Consider the following 21,260-nt stretch of genomic DNA (forward strand, 5'->3'; position numbering starts at 1 on the left):
TTGCGAATATATTCGCAATAACATTGCGAATATTACGCAATAACATGCGAATATTCGCAATAACATTGCGAATATTACATAATTATTGCGAATATTCGCAATAACATTATGCGAATATTCGCATAATAACATTGCGAATATTTGCAATAATTATGCGAATATTCGCAATAACATTGCGAATATTCGCAATAACATTGCGAATATTCGCAATAATTATTGCGAATATTCGCAATAATCACACCACCAGTTTGATTATGTAGGCCTACTTATTAATGCAATCGGTGTTTCATGCTTCAAGGCCACGGTTCTATAACTTTATAGATAGTTTGATACTCACACTTTATTACCTACTGAAGATAGTTTTATACTTGCATGTTGCAATCTACTGAAGATACTTTTATTCTCAAACCCTGATATCTACTCTAGATATGTCATCTACATCAGATTCTTTAATACGCATACCCTGTCATCTACTTTAGCTCGTTTTACACTCATACCCTGCTATCTACTGAAGATACATTTATACTCAAACTTTGCTATCTACTCTAGATAGTTTTATAATTACGTCCTCTAATCTACTGAAGATACTTTTATACTCACAGCCCACTACTGAAGATACTTTTATTCTCAAACTCTAATATCTACTATAAATACTCACACCCCGATTTTTACTTGTTGGGAGTTTTATTCACCCTTTGAAATCTACTTTAGAACGTTTTGTACTCACACCTGCTATCTACTCTACATATTTTTATACTCATGCTTTGCTGTCTACTGTAGATATATTTACACGGACACCTTGTCATCTACTTAAGATTCTTTTATCGCACACCCTGCCATCTACTTTAGCTCGTTTTACACTCATACCCTGCTATCTTCTGAATATACTTTTATACTCACACTTTGCTATCTACTCTAGATAGTTTAATAATCACACCTACTATCTACTGAAGATACTTTTATTCCCACACACTGATATCTGCTATATATAGGCCTACTGTCATACTCATAACCTGATATCTACTGTTGATAGTTTTATTCACACTTTGCTATCTACTTTAGAAAGGTTTTTACTCACACATTATCTACTCTAGATAGTTTTATGTTCACACTTTGCACCAGCTATCTACTGTCGATAGTTTTATACTCAATAATTATTGCGAATATTCGCAATAATTATTATGAATATTCGCAATAACATTGCGAATATTATAATAACATGCGAATATTAAGCAATAATTGCGAATATTGCATATGTAATTATGCGAATATTATAATATGCGAATATTACGCATAATAATTATGCGAATATTACATATATGCGAATATTACGCAATATTGTCGCGAATATTACGCAATAATTATTGCGAATATTCGCAATAACATTGCGAATATTACGCAATAACATTGCGAATATTACGCACATAACATGCGAATATTCGCACGTAATTGCGAATATTCGCAATAATATTGCGAATATTCGCAATAATTATTGCGAATATTCGCAATAATCACACCACCAGTTTGATTATGTAGGCCTACTTATTCTTGCAATCGGTGTTTCATGCTTCTGCGTCACGGTTCTATAACTTTATAGATAGTTTGATACTCACACTTTATTACCTACTGAAGATAGTTTTATACTTGCATGTTGCAATCTACTGAAGATACTTTTATTCTCAAACCCTGATATCTACTCTAGATATGTCATCTACATCAGATTCTTTAATACGCATACCCTGTCATCTACTTTATCTCGTTTTACACTCATACCCTGCTATCTACTGAAGATACATTTATACTCAAACTTTGCTATCTACTCTAGATAGTTTTATAATTACGTCCTCTAATCTACTGAAGATACTTTTATACTCACAGCCTACTACTGAAGATACTTTTATTCTCAAACTCTAATATCTACTATAAATACTCACACCCGATTTTTACTTGTTGGGAGTTTTATTCACCCTTTGAAATCTACTTTAGAACGTTTTGTACTCACACCCTGCTATCTACTCTACATATTTTTATACTCATGCTTTGCTGTCTACTGTAGATATATTTACACGGACACCTTGTCATCTACTTAAGATTCTTTTATACGCACACCCTGCCATCTACTTTAGCTCGTTTTACACTCATACCCTGCTATCTTCTGAATATACTTTTATACTCACACTTTGCTATCTACTCTAGATAGTTTAATAATCACACCTACTATCTACTGAAGATACTTTTATTCCCACACACTGATATCTGCTATATATAGGCCTACTGTCATACTCATAACCTGATATCTACTGTTGATAGTTTTATTCACACTTTGCTATCTACTTTAGAAAGGTTTTTACTCACACCTGATCTACTCTAGATAGTTTTATGTTCACACTTTGCACCAGCTATCTACTGTCGATAGTTTTATACTCAATAATTATTGCGAATATTCGCATAATTATTGCGAATATTCGCAATAACATTGCGAATATTAATAATAACATTGCGAATATTCGCAATAATTATTGCGAATATTACATAATAACATTGCGAATATTACGCAATAACATTGCGAATATTCGCAATAATATTGCGAATATTACATAATTATTGCGAATATTCGCACAATAATATGCGAATATTCGCAATAACATTGCGAATATTCGCAATAATTATTGCGAATATTCGCAATAACATTGCGAATATTCGCAATAACATTGCGAATATTACGCAATAACATTGCGAATATTACGCAATAATTATGCGAATATTCGCAATAATATTGCGAATATTCGCAATAATTATTGCGAATATTCGCAATAATCACACCACCAGTTTGATTATGTAGGCCTACTTATTAATGCAATCGGTGTTTCATGCTTCGGCGTCACGGTTCTATAACTTTATAGATAGTTTGATACTCACACTTTATTACCTACTGAAGATAGTTTTATACTTGCATGTTGCAATCTACTGAAGATACTTTTATTCTCAAACCCTGATATCTACTCTAGATATGTCATCTACATCAGATTCTTTAATCGCATACCCTGTCATCTACTTTAGCTCGTTTTACACTCATACCCTGCTATCTACTGAAGATACATTTATACTCAAACTTTGCTATCTACTCTAGATAGTTTTATAATTACGTCCTCTAATCTACTGAAGATACTTTTATACTCACAGCCTACTACTGAAGATACTTTTATTCTCAAACTCTAATATCTACTATAAATACTCACACCCGATTTTTTACTTGTTGGGAGTTTTATTCACCCTTTGAAATCTACTTTAGAACGTTTTGTACTCACACCTGCTATCTACTCTACATATTTTTATACTCATGCTTTGCTGTCTACTGTAGATATATTTACACGGACACCTTGTCATCTACTTAAGATTCTTTTATACGCATTACACCTGCCATCTACTTTAGCTCGTTTTACACTCATACCCTGCTATCTTCTGAATATACTTTTATACTCACACTTTGCTATCTACTCTAGATAGTTTAATAATCACACCTACTATCTACTGAAGATACTTTTATTCCCACACACTGATATCTGCTATATATAGGCCTACTGTCATACTCATAACCTGATATCTACTGTTGATAGTTTTATTCACACTTTGCTATCTACTTTAGAAAGGTTTTTACTCACACATTATCTACTCTAGATAGTTTTATGTTCACACTTTGCACCAGCTATCTACTGTCGATAGTTTTATACTCAATAATTATTGCGAATATTCGCACATTAATTATTAATATTCAATAACATTGCGAATATTACATAATATTGCAATAATATTGCAATAATATTCGCAATAATTATTATGAATATTCGCATATTACATAATAACGCGAATATTACGCAATAACATTGCGAATATTCGCAATAACATTGCGAATATTCGCAATAACATTGCGAATATTCGCAATAATTGTGCGAATATTACGCACAATAATAACATGCGAATATTCGCAATAATATTGCGAATATTCGCAATATTGCGAATATTACGCAATATTGCGCGAATATATTATGCGTAATATTCGAATATTACGCAATATTGCGAATATTCGCAATAACATTGCGAATATTCGCAATAATTATGCGAATATTCGCAATAACATTGCGAATATTCGCAATAACATTGCGAATATTACGCAATAACATTGCGAATATTACGCAATATTATGCGAATATTCGCAATAATATTGCGAATATTCGCAATAATTATTGCGAATATTCGCAATAATCACACCACCAGTTTGAAAATGTAGGCCTACTTATTAATGCAATCGGTGTTTCTTGCTTCGGCGTCACGGTTCTATAACTTTATAGATAGTTTGATACTCACACTTTATTACCTACTGAAGATAGTTTTATACTTGCATGTTGCAATCTACTGAAGATACTTTTATTCTCAAACCCTGATATCTACTCTAGATATGTCATCTACATCAGATTCTTTAATCGCATACCCTGTCATCTACTTTAGCTCGTTTTACACTCATACCCTGCTATCTACTGAAGATACATTTATACTCAAACTTTGCTATCTACTCTAGATAGTTTTATAATTACGTCCTCTAATCTACTGAAGATACTTTTATACTCACAGCCTACTACTGAAGATACTTTTATTCTCAAACTCTAATATCTACTATAAATACTCGCCCCGATTTTTACTTGTTGGGAGTTTTATTCACCCTTTGAAATCTACTTTAGAACGTTTTGTACTCACACCCTGCTATCTACTCTACATATTTTTATACTCATGCTTTGCTGTCTACTGTAGATATATTTACACGGACACCTTGTCATCTACTTAAGATTCTTTTATACGCACACCCTGCCATCTACTTTAGCTCGTTTTACACTCATACCCTGCTATCTTCTGAATATACTTTTATACTCACACTTTGCTATCTACTCTAGATAGTTTAATAATCACACCTACTATCTACTGAAGATACTTTTATTCCCACACACTGATATCTGCTATATATAGGCCTACTGTCATACTCATAACCTGATATCTACTGTTGATAGTTTTATTCACACTTTGCTATCTACTTTAGAAAGGTTTTTACTCACACATTATCTACTCTAGATAGTTTTATGTTCACACTTTGCACCAGCTATCTACTGTCGATAGTTTTATACTCAATAATTATTGCGAATATTCGCAATGTTATTGCGAATATTCGCAATGTTTCATAATAACATTGCGAATATTCGCAATAATTATTGCGAATATTCGCAATAATTATTGCGTAATATTATAATAACATGCGAATATTCGCAATAACATTGCGAATATTCGCAATAATATCATTGCGAATATTCGCAATAACATTGCGAATATTCGCATAATTATTGCGAATATTCGCAATAACATAACGTGAATATTCGCAATAATTATTGCGAATATTCGCAATAATATTGCGAATATTACGCAATAATTATTGCGAATATTCGCAATAATCACACCACCAGTTTGATTATGTAGGCCTACTTATTAATGCAATCGGTGTTTCATGCTTCAAGGCGTCCACGGTTCTATAACTTTATAGATAGTTTGATACTCACACTTTATTACCTACTGAAGATAGTTTTATACTTGCATGTTGCAATCTACTGAAGATACTTTTATTCTCAAACCCTGATATCTACTCTAGATATGTCATCTACATCAGATTCTTTAATACGCATACCCTGTCATCTACTTTAGCTTCGTTTTACACTCATACCCTGCTATCTACTGAAGATACATTAATACTCAAACTTTGCTATCTACTCTAGATAGTTTTATAATTACGTCCTCTAATCTACTGAAGATACTTTTATACTCACAGCCTACTACTGAAGATACTTTTATTCTCAAACTCTAATATCTACTATAAATACTCACACCCGATTTTTTACTTGTTGGGAGTTTTATTCACCCTTTGAAATCTACTTTAGAACGTTTTGTACTCACACCTGCTATCTACTCTACATATTTTTATACTCATGCTTTGCTGTCTACTGTAGATATATTTACACGGACACCTTGTCATCTACTTAAGATTCTTTTATACTTTTACCCTGCCATCTACTTTAGCTCGTTTTACACTCATACCCTGCTATCTTCTGAATATACTTTTATACTCATACTTTGCTATCTACTCTAGATAGTTTTATAATCACACCTACTATCTACTGAAGATACTTTTATTCCCACACACTGATATCTGCTATATATAGGCCTACTGTCATACTTATAACCTGATATCTACTGTTGATAGTTTTATTCATACTTTGCTTAGAAAGGTTTTTACTCACACACTATCTACTCTAGATAGTCTTATGTTCACACTTTGCACCAGCTATCTACTGTCGATAGTTTTATACTCAATAATTATTGCGAATATTACGCATAATTATTATTATGAATATTCGCAATAATTATTGCGAATATTCATAATAACATTGCTAATATTCGCAATAACATTGCGAATATTCGCAATAATTATTGCGAATATTCGCATAATATATTGCTAATATTCGCAATAACATTGCGAATATTCGCAATAACATTGCGAATATTCGCAATAATTATTGCGAATATTCGCAATAATATTTCTAATTTTTTTTTTTTTTTTTTTTTTGGCACTAATATGCTTCCGTACTAGGGAGCTGTATTTACTAAAAGAATGGTGCTTATTAGAAGCAATCTTTTAAAAAAAAAATGTAATATAAGCTTAACCAGCCATAGACAAAATACAAAAATTATTTCAGAGGTCCCCATTTTGAAAATTTTGAAAAATGTAATAGTGTTCATGCAGGGTGACTTATTGGTAGTATATGGAACATTATCACTCTGAATTTGCATTTTTCATGCAAAAATAGTTCTTTAAAGGACGAGTCTACTATGATTTGACAATGAACTGGATGGAAGTTGATGTTGAGGTTTTGTCTATTTTGCGACTGGATTCCCAGAAAAACGTGGCAGTGTCCAGTTTTAAGTTTACTCCCAGTTATGGTGATTTTGTCACTTGTTCACATGGAAAAAATGTTGGGGCATTTATTACAGGAGGGGATTTAATTGAGACAATCAGTTTCTTGTAATTGTAAATGATTAGTAATCATAATATTAATTGTGATATAAATAAAGAATAAATGGAATACTTGCAAGAGAACTATTTTGCATGATCAAATCATATGTAGTTGATGCAACCTGTGAGCTATTATATTTCTATGGAATTAAGTGAAATATTATGATGAGTCAATTTATCATGATGCAGATCATTTTCCTTAAATTGGATTATTAAAATGGATCATTAATTCAGAGAAATCCAGATTAGCATCAATTGGTGTGTGGTGTGAGTCACATTAGGCTCAAGGGTTTATCAGGTTAATATTCCGGCATTCTTTAGATGTGGAGTCCTATAATATTCTTTGAGATGAGATATATAGTACAGACATAATAGATATTTGAAACTTTGTAAGTGTGAAAAGCTAAATTGATTCAACCAAATATTAAAAACACATAGAATATAGTTGGTGATTAAATAGATATTTTGTCCTCTATAATAAGTGACAATTATCTGTTAAAGGAGTTGAAATAATTGTATCAATAAAATATTAATAAAGTACTTTTAACATGGTTAAAGTGGAAAGTTTCACACATAATAATGTGCGCTATTTTCGGTTAACACAGCTATTGTGATAAAAATATGCCAGCATGTTCTGGTATGTTTAGATCTATGTAAAAAAAATCAAAATCATGAATTAAAAAAAACAACAGAATGAACATGTGATTATGTTACCACTTTTTACAGAAAGTTTCTATCAGTGGTAAATTTACCCATGCTCCTGTTACATTGATGGTATACAAATAAACATGGCAGTTTTGTATTAAAAGCTTTGTGGCAAGAGAATCAATATGTGCCCATCCACCACAAACTGGTCGTAAAGTCGGCATTTTCCATTTTGAGATACAATCAAAAACAGTATATGGATTTCTATATAAAATATAGTAGGAATTTGACCTTTGATGAACCATAACTTCACTTCCAGATGTCAGATGAAGCTGGTTGAGGTGTCATTTTAAAGCTGAAAGTGAATTCTTTCAAAATCTGCAATAAACAGAAAATGATCTAGAGCCGACTTTACTACCACTTCGTGGTGGATGGTCACATATGGTATAACCCAGACTGCACATTGGAGATTCTGGCCCCTTATCTTACTCCTGGACCATGACTTAACAACATATCTCATTCTCACAGAGTAGCTATTCAGCATTATAATGAATATACTATAGTTCAAATTGATACTTCATATTTCATCTTTCTAACTTACCCCTATCTATGTAAGAAAATAAATAAAGTAAAGAGCAGAAAATTTCACTGAGAATCAAATCCCCAACCTATGGATTATGAGACCAAGGCCTATGACACTACACCACAAGGTCTGAGTCACTAGAAGCTATTATTATAAATAACAGAACAAAGCCCAATATTAACTAGAGGCAAATGGTGGTCATAGACCACAAACCTAGCTGGGGCATGTTGGTGTTGTGGAGGTATCTGACCCCTGCAAAATGTTCCAAAAATGTCCCCCTGTCATGAGGCTTGTTGTCACCGAGTTTTGAGTCCGGTACTCCTCACAGATGTCCAGAAAATGCAATTCTAAGATTTGACCCAGATGACCTTTGACCAGACCCCTGCAAGATGTTCCATAATTCACCCCTGGTCATGAGTTGTCACCGAGTTTGAGCCCTGTACCTCTTACAGATGTCCAGATAACGCAATTCTAAGATTTGGCCCCAGAATGATGTCTTTTGAGCTGACCTGCAAAATGTTCCAATATGTTCCACAGGTCATGAGGTTGTCACCGAGATTGAGCCCCGTACCCCTTACAGATGTCCAGATATTGAAATTCGAAGATTTGACCCCAGCTGACCTTTGACCTGCCCCCTGCAAAATGTTCCAACATGTTCCCTGGTCATGAGGTTGTCGCCGAGATTGAGCCCGTACCCTTACAGATGTCCAGATATTGAAATTCGAAGATTTGACCCCAGCTGACCTTTGACCTGATCCATGCAAAATATTCCAAAATGTTACTCTTCTCATCAAGTTTATTGTCACTGAGTTTGATAAAAAAATTCGGAAAAAAAAATTCGGGAAAAATAAAAATTCGGAAAAAAATTTTCGAAAAAAAAAAAATTTGAAAAAAAATTTTCGGAAAAAAAAAATTAGGAAAAAAAAAAAAATTTCGGAAAAAAAAAAAAAATTCGGAAAAAAAAAAAATTTCGAAAAAAAAAAATTTCAACAAAAAAATTTCGGAAAAAAAATTTCAAAAAAAAATTTCGAAAAAAAAAATTCGGAAAAAAAAAAATTTTGAAAAAAAAAAAAAAGACAAAAAAAAAAAATTTTGGAAAAAAAAAAATTTCAAAAAAAAAAAAAAATTTGGAAAAAAAATTTCAAAAAAAAAATTTCACAAAAAAAAAAAATTTTCGGAAAAAAATTTCAAAAAAAAAAAAATTTTTGGAAAAAAAAATTTCAAAAAAAAATTTTTGGAAAAAAAAAAAATTCGGAAAAAAAAAATTTTCATGTTCATGCTATCTGCCCATACTGTGGGGAAACTTTTTCATATAGCACTATTTTTGGAAAAGTATTATATTGTTTTGCAAATGAAATATAGCTAAATCCTAATCCTTGAACTGGTACTGAAAGTAAAATTTTGGAACTATGAAGGCCAAAAACAAAAGATCGGGTCAAAAGGTCAACTACTTATGACTTGTTGTACTAGCCCCCCACTCTCGCACTTTTTAGGAAACCAAATAAATTTTGGAAAAAAAAAATTTCAAAAAAAAAAAATTTCGGAAAAAAAAAATTTCACAAAAAAAAATTTCACAAAAAAAAAAAATTTTCGGAAAAAAAAATTTCAAAAAAAAAATAATTTTCGGAAAAAAAGAACAAAAAGTTCTATTTCCTTCATTCTCTTCAAAAAATCCCAATTTCCCTTAATTCTCTTCAATTTCCCTTAACTTCCTCAATTTCCCCTCATTTTCCCAAATTTCGGACTAAACTCTTTTCCAGTATGGGGCGGTATAGGCCCTCCCCCTCACCAAGTATCATAGCCATGCGACAAACAATGTAGACGTAACAGCATTTTTTAGCGTTTGTTACTAACGCACTAACGGACGGACGGACGGACTAACAGACGGAGAGACATGGTGACTTATTAATAGAGCTGCTACCCGCAGCTAACACCCGCAGCTAAAAACAATGATTCAAAAAGGCCAAACCATATCTTCACAAGTCAAATAATTCTTACATAGCATCAAGTCAGGGTTTCACAGTGGTTTGTTGCCAGCGGAAGAACCTGAACGATTACAATACCTAGCTGGGGTGTAAACCCCAGCTAGGTAAAAAACATGTGCAATTTCACTTTGTTGCCAGCGGAAGAAAACGGGAAGATTACAGTGGTTTGTTGCCAGCGGAAGAACCCGAACGATTACAATACCTAGCTGGGGGGTGTAAACCCCCCAGCTAGGTAATAATGAGTAACATTTTGTATAAGGCAATTCAATTTCTTATGGTCCCAGAGCAGGTTAAGGAGCCAGATTCTCCAATTAGCAACCCAGGTTTATCAAGGGAAGTAGTTTGCATGTAGTAGCATATAACTTGTCTAATCACCTGGATGCTGCTAGCACTTGATCTATTGACTGCACTGAGTAGTAAGAAACCTTTTTAATATGGGAGTGATTTACTTGGGTTTCAGCCGGAGAGAGTGTTAGGAGATGAATATGGTGTGCCCTCAGAAGTCTGGAGTCTTGGCCTTTTCTTACTAGAGGTGAGATAGGTATTGAAAATGTGATATGAACCCATAGAGTAAATAAACAGCATAGCACTATCCTCTAATGAAATATAATTTTACTCATCTTTTAATTTCAGGCTGTCGACAGCCCCCCAAAATACAAATTAGATGGTATTTTTGTTAAGCGACTGAATCAGAAAGAAAACTTATGCACATAATCCTAGGTTTCTGAGGGTATAAAAATCTCAACTTTTTTTTTTGAGTTAGTGGGAAGGATGAAGCTGTGGATCACAAAGTGCCCCTTTAAGGGATGGGGTATGAACGTTTGGACAGTATTTATTGTGGGACATTAGAGCACATCAGACATATCGAATTGCATTCTGAATACTGAAGAATGTCCTTCTGATATCAAATAATTTTGATTTTTGAAATTAGCAATGTAATACACATTTTATGGCAAATCATTAAAATTGATATTTTTGATATTTAACAGTACTCAAGTAAAATTTATAAATCTGATGATTTATACTTAAAGTGTATGTAGGTGGGATGAAAAGCCGACGATCAATTGAAAATTTTGACCTTTCGAATTGCAGATATGGATTTTTTCCCCAGAACACCAAAAAAATAGGTCTTTTTGGGAAAAAATCCATATCTTCAATATAAAAGGTCAAAATTTTCAATTGATCGTCGGCTTTTCCTCCCAGCTACATACACTTTCAGAATATATCATTAGATTTATAAAATTTACTTCGAGGACTGTTATATATCAAAAATTTGAAAAATATCAAATTTTGATAATTTGTCATAAAATTTGTATTATATCGTGAATTTCAAAAATGAAAATTATTTGATATCAGAAAGACATGTTTCAGTATTCAGAATGCAATTCGATACACGCCTGAGGTGCTCTCATGTCCCACAAAAAATACTGTCGAAACGCCATAAACGCTCATTCTAGATCCCTTAAGATAACGATACCATTAATGAATTGCAAATTGTGAATTCATTGTGTTAAGTATCTTATAATGGAGTTTCTATTGATTGATTGAAATCAGATGGTAAATTAATGATATTGTTTAACATTTTTTTCTTGAGCCTAATAAGTTGGTAATGCTTAGCCTCATTGGTCGAAAGGAAACATATCTAACATATCAGTATTGGCTATGGAAGTGTAATTTTTTTTTTAATTGGAGCAGAAAGTTACTTTTAGATGTTTAATATTAATAATATCATTATGTTATGAAACACATCTATTAACCATCAGGTCCAAGTCAATTTTTGGGAGTGTATGATTTTTGCTACCCATTATTATAAATGTGCCTTATGAGTAGGGATTGAAAATATGAAATTCACTGCATCAAATAAATTGAAGAATAAGAGAAAAGAATAGTGAACTTGAACTATCAAATGATTCTACTTTGCAATTATGCCTGGAAAAGATATTTATTATATTTCACTCAGATTTTGAGTATGATATTGTTTGATTTGATTTCTATGCTTGCTACACTTTGACTTAGAATGTATTCTTAGGGTTATTATATACAATGCTGTATGGTTTTATGAGTGTACATAAAGATGCACAGGTTAGGTAGTACACCTTTACAGACATTCAGATCTTGAATTTTCCAAAGATAATTTAATGTTTTAATTCACTTTTTTTACAGATGGCAATGGGAAGATTTCCATATCCTGTAAGTATTGTTTCACTCAAAATTGTATAAAACACAAATATGTTTTATTTGGGGCAATAATTACTGCGAAACGGCGAAACAAGAAATCACCACAGGCATGAAACTTCAGTTGGTAAATTATGAGAACAGCTGCGCTGGAAAATGTTAGAATATCTTTCAGGCAATTTCATATTCAGGCAATAATCATCTTACATAACTAGTTTGGCTCATCAAATCCAAATTATATAAGCCTGCAAAACCTAGGTTGATTTAGCTCTATCAATTGATATTGATTTACTTATTAGATATTCAGACACAAAAGTTCATAGCATCCTCATTGATAATAAGCAAACTAATGTCATACAGCCATCATTCATAAGTACTGTAAACAATAAAATTGTTTATACTAATTCTGACGCTTTTCATGATTGAACAGTGAAAATGTGAATTTTGATCAATATCAAGGTGTTCTGGTTCATTAATTGGTGAATAGGCCTGCATTGTTATAAACACTTTACCTAAAACAACCCAACACCTGAATGGTCTGGAAGGAAAGTAGCAATCTTGTCTTGTAACTACTCCCCATTCCCGAAAAATACAGCACTGATTTTTTTTGGATTAAGAAAATGTTATCAAGTTCTGTCAAATTAGCTCAATCCTAATCAATCAGTCATTTAGTATCAATTGGAGATCAAAGAAAACGAGCAAACTACATGTATTGCGGCATGTTTTCTGACAATCGAGTCACAAAAATCAAAAAATTCAAAAAAAAAAGTAGATTTTTCATGTTTCTGGCTTCACACCTTACCCCTCAAAAGATTAGCACTGCAACAATGTTGGGCCCAATGACACAAACAAAATTGTGCAAAACATCATTGGGCTTTGCTATTTCAGTTTGAACATTTGAAGCACAAATTTTAAGTCATTGTCTTGGAAAACGTAATATGGTCATTTTTTTTGTGATATGGTTCAACTATATTCTAAATGCAAGATTTTCTTCATTTTTACAGGTAACGCCACGAGAGCAAGAGCTATCTGTAAGTATGTCATTTCCACTCTGCATGACCTTGTTTTCGTCAACTCACATCTCAATTCTCCCATGAAATTACTTCATGAAAACCACCCTCCAGGCATCCAGCCAGCCTAACGTGTACATTTAATCAGTATTTGCCAGTCGTGATCCCCGCATTGGGGACCAACAGATAACTAGGAGCCATTTTCACAAATATGCATTAGTACCTAAATTGTGTAAACCAATCATGGGTCATTTCACAAAGACTTATGATCTATTTTATATTTGTGTGTTTGTGTGTTTACCTAGGTTGGTCTGTAAGGGATACATGATTTGGCCCATGGAAAATTTATAGTCCAGGCTAGCTTAGCATGTAAACGTATGATGGCAATTACAGTTAAAAGCAAGAAAAAATAGAACTAGAAAGAGGCAAAGAAAAACTGAATAAATGCATGCTTAAAATTAGATACCCGCAAATAGATTCATCAGGATTGTCCATTAAAATTATATTAAAATGTTCTCAAACAAATCCAAATAAAGGTGATGTTAGTCATTGTCATTGAGGTATGTTAACATCACCTTTATTTGGATTTGTTTGAGAACATTTTAATATAATTAAAATTAGATAGCTTTTGGCTTTAATGTAGTCTCCCGTTAAACCTGTATGTGTGAAATCAGCCCCAGATTGTGATAGAGTTATCTCTAAACCAAAGCCATAATTGAGTGTTCTTTTTCATCTACCTGATGGGAATATCTTGATTTCCTGGTGGTACTATGTGTGATGGTATTATGTGTGTGTGTATTCAGTGTGCACCTGTATCACCAGTAAATGATGGACTGTCTTGTCATGGGCATCTCTAAACAACAGCTGGCCCTTTAATCTTAGCTTCCTCATATATGAATGCATGTATGGAATGACCTTGATTCTTTAGTGTCTATTTGATTATGAATTGATAGTTATCAATTAGTAAAAATTAGTTAGGACAAAATATGGTAATAATAATAATTACAAACAGGTAAAATAAGGGTTGGTACTTCCCTAACACTGTGTAGAGTGATGCTGTTCATTGAACACAACATAACCACATGTTTGAAGGGAAAGGTTAACAAGCTATATGTATGCACCTGTAAATTCAACCAGAGAATTCATCCTCTTTTGAGATTACAACCAAGAAATAAGCCACACCTTGGGGGTTTACAAGTAGAGTTTGGTAACTGATTCCTTGGCAGCATTTACATGTAGACAGTCCCAGAACTCTATGAAGATCATTACATGCTCTATATACTGTGTTGGTATACATTAAAAGAGCATCACTTTCCATTGGGGGTTCAACAACCTACATTCAATAAATACTTTGACCATATGTTGTAGAGTAAAAGTTTTCATAGTTTGTGCATTGAAATGTAATTAAGTGTGAGATTAGTGTTAAAGGACTTTATCATGACATATTTGATAATTTGAAGAATCTTCCTAATATGCTTGCATCTTCACCGGTGACAATTGATATTAGTCTTTTTTAATTCATATAGTTCACAAACCTCAGATGTTCTTGTAATGCAGTAATCGAGCAGGGCTTCAAGTGGGCTCCAGCGGCCCTATATTTTCTATTTTTGCTATGTTTTTGAGATCTTCCCATATTTTCCTATTTTATTTTGTTACAAAATGCCCTATTCTGTCGGTCCGTGTCACGTCACTTCCGGTTGATGATGCGACTCACGGTCGAGTGAAAACAAGTCCTTGATTCGATTTTTGTTGATGATTTCTGTCATTGGTGTTGTGTAAATTTTTATCGCAAATAGTCAATGGAATCAAACAACCATTTCTAAGTCTACAGAGTGGAAGAAACTTACAGGATTTACCGTGTATATACTGACAAACTTAAAATTAAATTCCATGGTCGAGTGCTTTTTTCCGAATTGAATGTCACTCCAACAACATCGCTATGTAGCCTCCTTCACAGCCGGTTTCTATCGTTCATAACAAACCGGGAGTCACATGCAGTTTGGGCCCGAGACTAGAGATAGCCCTGATGTTGGACCGACAGAATAATTTTCATATTTTTTCAAAATTTAGGAAATTCACACACAGTTGTTGTAAATTTTCAGCAAGTCAGCAGGTAGTTTTACTAGCCTCTATTTTTTCCCAGTATATTATTTATAGACATTACACCAGTCCAAAATGATGCACCCATCATGCAAAAATCTATGGGACTTTACCCTGTAACAATAGTAACTGGTATCTGATACCCACTGTATTTGACTTATGATGTCCTATATTTGTCCTATATTTTCATTCATAATGTTCTTATATTATTCCTATATTTTTGCAAGGGCTGGCTTGAAGCCCTGGTTGAGGCATAAACATGGACTGGAATAAGACTTGAATTGGTATTATATTTTGGACAAGTTGTATATATCTCTTTCAAAAATATCTAATTAACCTCTAAATTCTCAAATGCATTTGGAAAGTCAGAAAGCAAATGTCATCTTTTAGCACTGTGTCATTGCTGTATCAGTAAATTCCATATCTGTTTCATGACTGTGTTTGATGAGTTTTCCCCCCAAGATGTAATGTTGCAATTGATTTTCTGCTACAAACTGACCTAATCTTATTTTGCATTTTTCAGGCAATTGATCTATTACAGTGCATAGTACATGAGGTGAGTAGATTACTAGAATCTAATGAAAGTCAATAGGGTTTATCTTGCAAAAGTCAGATGATTTCAAATTTGGTTTCAGAATCAACCCAACCAAATATTTGTACCTGCTTAGGTACCATGCATGCCTTGTATAAATGTAGGGACTTGGTACAAGGAATGCTTCTGGGCATGACTAAGCTGACCTCCTTTAAATTGACAACTATGTGGTATGGTGGTATGTTTTACAAACTTTCTAGAAGTTGCAATTTTCATTGCTGTTTATCTTCTCAATTTTCAAATAAACCATGTCATGAAAATTCAATCATTGAATAATGAATGTGTGAAATATAGCGAGTGAGATGTCATTTGTGAAAGATTAAGTTTTGTGACAAATAAAGACGTGCTATAAATGATTTACAAGCAGGTTATATCACTATTAACAGAAATGGGTCATGCTCTTTAGATGTAATTGACAGCAGGATCTAGGAAGGATTTGCAAGTCATGAAGTGCCAGTCCAATCTGAGAAAATTGCATGTCCTCAAATTTAGATGTGTGACATGATCAAACTGCTGTGGGGGAACTATATACATATATATCCTTGAGTAGGGACAGTAATGATATCGGGGCAACCATAATATGACTCCCTTCAAACAGTAATTGAATTTACAGATTACTATTTTTTCTGTAATCCACCAATAACCCATGTAAATATCTGTCTGTCATTTTTCAAATGTAGCTCTTATTTTGAACTATGATGATTATTATTCAATTATTGTTAACACCAACCATATGAGGTTCATCAAGCAAAATCAGTCTGAAGTCGGTCATATTCAATTTTCAGTTTCTTATTGGATTCAAGCATTCGCAAAGCTACATTTTGCAGAAAACCCCATTGAAATTGGACAACTAGTTCAAAAGATATGAACAGTTTTAGAGTTTCCAAAACAATAGGAAACAAAAGGAAATATTTCCTTTGCTTGGCTATATCTCAAGATCAGTATTTCCGACTTCTGGCTGATTTTGCTTGATCACATCACATATGTAATGTGTCATGTCAAAAGGAGACACTTTTGGGCAGGTTATCAATTTTGAGGTTTTTGCATATCTTAAATATAGAGATATTTTGCTCCACAACGCTGTTTCCCCAATGAAATCGGATATTCCTAAGCGAAGATATTGAGTTCGTAAGTTATGGTATTATAAAATTGGAAATTGAGATATCGGCCTTTAAAAATATTATTGACAATGTTGAGAGTAGGAATGACCTTGACAAATGTCTCAAAAAATACAAGATGCCAGTTATATTCCAGTCTGAAACTATCAGACAATATTTTTAGCATTAATGACATCACAAATTTGCAACAAATCCACATTGTGAAAAAATCACCCCGGGCAGATTTTTGGCTATTTCTCCATTTACGATCCTGCCCAAAAGTGTCTCTTTTTGACATGACACGTCACATATAATCTTAATGAGCTTTGCATGTTTTTCATAAAAAGACTGGTGTTTAAGTGGTAAGCCATTTAAACATGATTGTTTTGTTGATTTCAGAATCCACCAGCACTTCCTAAAGAACACTTCTCTGCACCATTTGTAGACTTTGTAGCACAGTGGTAAGTATTACTGACATTGGAAAGAAAGAAATTCAGTATTCATTTGTTTAAAGCTTTACAGAAGTAACACCTTCACATGAGTGATATGAATTGTAGGTTAATAAATTTGTATCACTTGTTGAGAGTGAAGTAAGTTGCACAAAATAATGCATGCGTACTGAGATGTTGATGCATCTGATGCACAAGCCCCTCAGAGGGAATGCATAGATGCATCAATATCTCAGTACAAGTGCATTATTTTGTACAATTTTATACACATTTATTTACCTACTTCATACACAAGAAACAAAGCCTGTGATTTTTGCTATTTTTATAACAAAATTGTCACTGAAATGTTGAAAAATGCAAGCAAATATGATTAGTAGATAATTAAATCTGGTCAACCAGAAAAACTCACTTTTGGTCAGATGGAATCACCGACGTTTCGGCCAAAACCTTTGGCCTTCAGCTGGGTGGATGATTTAGGGTCATCCGAGGTCAATCGATGAGGAAGTTGCTTGATGACCCGATCCCAACCATGTGACAGATTCACTCTAACGCCCTCGCTCCTGTTGAGTGACGGTTGTTCGGCTCGTACCCACTCTGCTTCTTTGACTCCCCGTTCGAACCAACAGGGTTCACGGTCCAAAATGACAACGTCGTCAACGCCGTTAGAGTGAATCTGTCACATGGTTGGGATCGGGTCATCAAGCAACTTCCTCATCGATTGACCTCGGATGACCCTAAATCATCCACCCAGCTGAAGGCCAAAGGTTTTAGCCGAAACGTCGGTGATTCCATCTGACCAAAAGTGAGTTTTTCTGGTTGACCAGATTTAATTATCTACTAATTGATCAAATCCCAGATGACTGAAAGTATACACAGTGTTATGCAAGCAAATATGAATTAAGCTCATCAATAAATATATCAACCAGCAAGAAAAATGAATGCGTCAGAAAGCACGTACACATCAGAGTTTGCGCTAGTGCATTATACATAATTAATGCACTCCTGGCTTTTCTCTATCTTTGGTTCTCTCTATCTAAGAGTGTATGAAAAAATGATGATTGCATTGTAAATTTTTATACGAATTACTACTTTACTAGAAATGCTCCTTCATTATCCTTATAAATAAAATCCACAACTGCAGAATTGCTCAGGACAACTACCTCTGTTTATTTATTTATTTTTTTAAACTGATTAAACTGATGTTTGGATATGTTTCATTCTTTCAGCATGCAAAAAATCACTCGAAAGCGCCCTCAACCAGGTGCCTTATTACAACACACATTCATCAGGTCATATGATGATGGTAACAAACAAATCATTGCTGAATGGGTATGTCAACAACTACAAGAGTTACGATTCCATGGAGAGTCCAAAGGTTTATAGCAATTACCTCCTGGGAGCTACATGTATTAGGAACAATTTAGTGCAATCAGTTAGTATTATTTCAAACGAGATATGTTAAGCTGGTGTGGAAAACAATGCTATTTTCAAGCAATCAATGTGGTTAACTGCATTGGTAAATTAAATTACTTCAACTGCAGAATAGGTTTGTTTGTCAAATGGAAACTGAATTATAACTGTAAATTTGATTAAAGGCCCTTTCAGTGATTTGCTCATTCGGGCAATCGTAAAAATCATTAAAAAAAATTAAGCTTTTGGTATCCATTGTCATGGATGTGCTAACATATCCTGCTAGTGGTTCAGTCGAAATCTGTGTATTTAAAACAAAAATAAGGCATTTATATGAATCTGTAATTTATATACTGACAGTATATAAATTAGCTACATGTATTTGAATAGGGCGCCAACTTCGTCAATACTGCCGTTTTTTGCCAAATTTTTCATTTCAAAAATACCAAATGACAATTTGCATGACCTATCCTTCACTTTTAAGCAATTTATAAACATTTTTTTTACACTTTTGCTGAGATCACTGAATGGGACTTTAACTGGACTTACCTTTTATTGGAGTGGCTACAGTATCATATCTGATCCTAGACTCAAAAATGGATTTGTCAAGTCACTTTTTGGAAAAAATTATTTTCAGAAAGATGTTAAAGTTTACACAAACTAACCACTGACTTGAGACTTGTATGCAGACCTGATTTATAATTGGGAGGATGCCAGCTTGGTGTAGATCCAGACATGAGTAGTGACCCTACCCACATGAGTTTACTCCTGATTTCCTTCGAGAGGATCATCTAAAACAAACAAACAAACAGACACATCTTCAGACTAACTGATAGTCTGACAGTAATAATTTGGTCATTGATCTGTGACAAAGTGGTGTTGCCTTAGGGCTTAGTTGAGACAAACTTTGTTGCTGCCACCAAAATTATGTGGCAGGCCACACAATATTGACTGATAGTTGTTCTCACATAACAAATTACACATGAGTTGTAGATGTGTTACTGTGGCCACTCCAATCAAACTTCAGTTGAGTTGATCAGGACCCTGTTTCAAAAAGACATAATCGATCTTACAGTAGATTTACCACATGCAATCCCTATTAGATCAATCTTTGTGAAGCAGGTCCCAGATATATTAGGACAAAAAATCCTGCATTGCCATCTCAAGGGGAAAATGTTGAGGTTGGACAGTCAGTATTTATTTGTACATTTAACACTTTTTTGTCACTTTTTACCAGTCGGGGAGGTAAACACAACATTTGATTTTTGCCTTGTTCTATTTTTTGTTGAATATATACCTGGGTAAATGACAACCTTCACAAACTTAAGATGCAACATTTTTTCCCTTCAAAAAAGAAGTGGAAGCCATCATGCATGAAATATGTTGGAAAGTTTTTTTCTAAGTGTATCTGTATTTCTTAAAATGAATATGATGTGTTTAATGTACCATGGTTAAAGCCATCATTTATTAAGATAGTGGTATGCCAGAAAGAGTGACTTCCCCAGCAAACACAAATTTAAAAAAAAATGTTTTTTAAACATTATAAACATGAACTTGTTGCGGTTTGGTCAAAACTTTTTAATAACATTTAAATGTTAGGTTATATAGCATTCATGAAAACATTTTTTTTAAATTGTTTTATATGAAATAACATAAAACGTTGCCAATATGTTATTATAAAATATTATTTGGCAAACATTTTTGCAAAATATATTTTTAAACTCCTAATAACATTATGTTAGAATGTTTTGTATTAATTTTTCAAAAAAGTTTTCTGAATGCTTATAAATATTTCATAATCTTTATTTAACCTGACATTTAAACATTTTATGTAAAACGTTTTGTGTTTGCTGGGTTCATCACTTTTCACACACATTGTTGGGATAAAGATACATAGTAGCTAACAGACAGATGTTTTAAAAGTGAGATATGTAAGCAACTGCAGTATCATTCTCGTTTACAGAACTTGTACCATTAAATGTGCAAGTAAAATGTATTTGAAGCTTCAACTTCCAACCATGGTGTGTTATAACAATACTTATCTGATAATGTTGCTTAATCATCAGCAAAGTGAATGCAATGTTTTTCAGTGTACATTTAAGCAGT

The 21,260-nt window shown here is 33.3% G+C and overlaps 1 protein-coding gene across 1 annotated transcript in view; it reads left to right on the top strand.

Annotated features, from left to right (window-relative positions):
- The window catches only part of LOC140153311 (dual specificity mitogen-activated protein kinase kinase 5-like), a 99,776-nt gene extending 79,386 nt beyond the window's left edge, over nucleotides 1–20,390 (top strand). Inside the window, exons 16-21 of the mRNA XM_072176037.1 lie at nucleotides 10,782–10,853; nucleotides 12,485–12,511; nucleotides 13,501–13,527; nucleotides 16,130–16,162; nucleotides 17,695–17,756; nucleotides 18,971–20,390. Coding sequence (XP_072032138.1) covers nucleotides 10,782–10,853; nucleotides 12,485–12,511; nucleotides 13,501–13,527; nucleotides 16,130–16,162; nucleotides 17,695–17,756; nucleotides 18,971–19,127 — 378 coding nt within the window. The 3' untranslated portion in view covers nucleotides 19,128–20,390. The remainder of the gene's footprint in view (nucleotides 1–10,781; nucleotides 10,854–12,484; nucleotides 12,512–13,500; nucleotides 13,528–16,129; nucleotides 16,163–17,694; nucleotides 17,757–18,970) is intronic.
- The last annotated feature ends 870 nt before the right edge of the window (nucleotides 20,391–21,260 follow it).

Source organism: Amphiura filiformis, chromosome 5 (genome assembly GCF_039555335.1).
Source record: "Amphiura filiformis chromosome 5, Afil_fr2py, whole genome shotgun sequence".
NCBI classification, from domain to species: Eukaryota; Metazoa; Echinodermata; class Ophiuroidea; order Amphilepidida; family Amphiuridae; genus Amphiura; species Amphiura filiformis.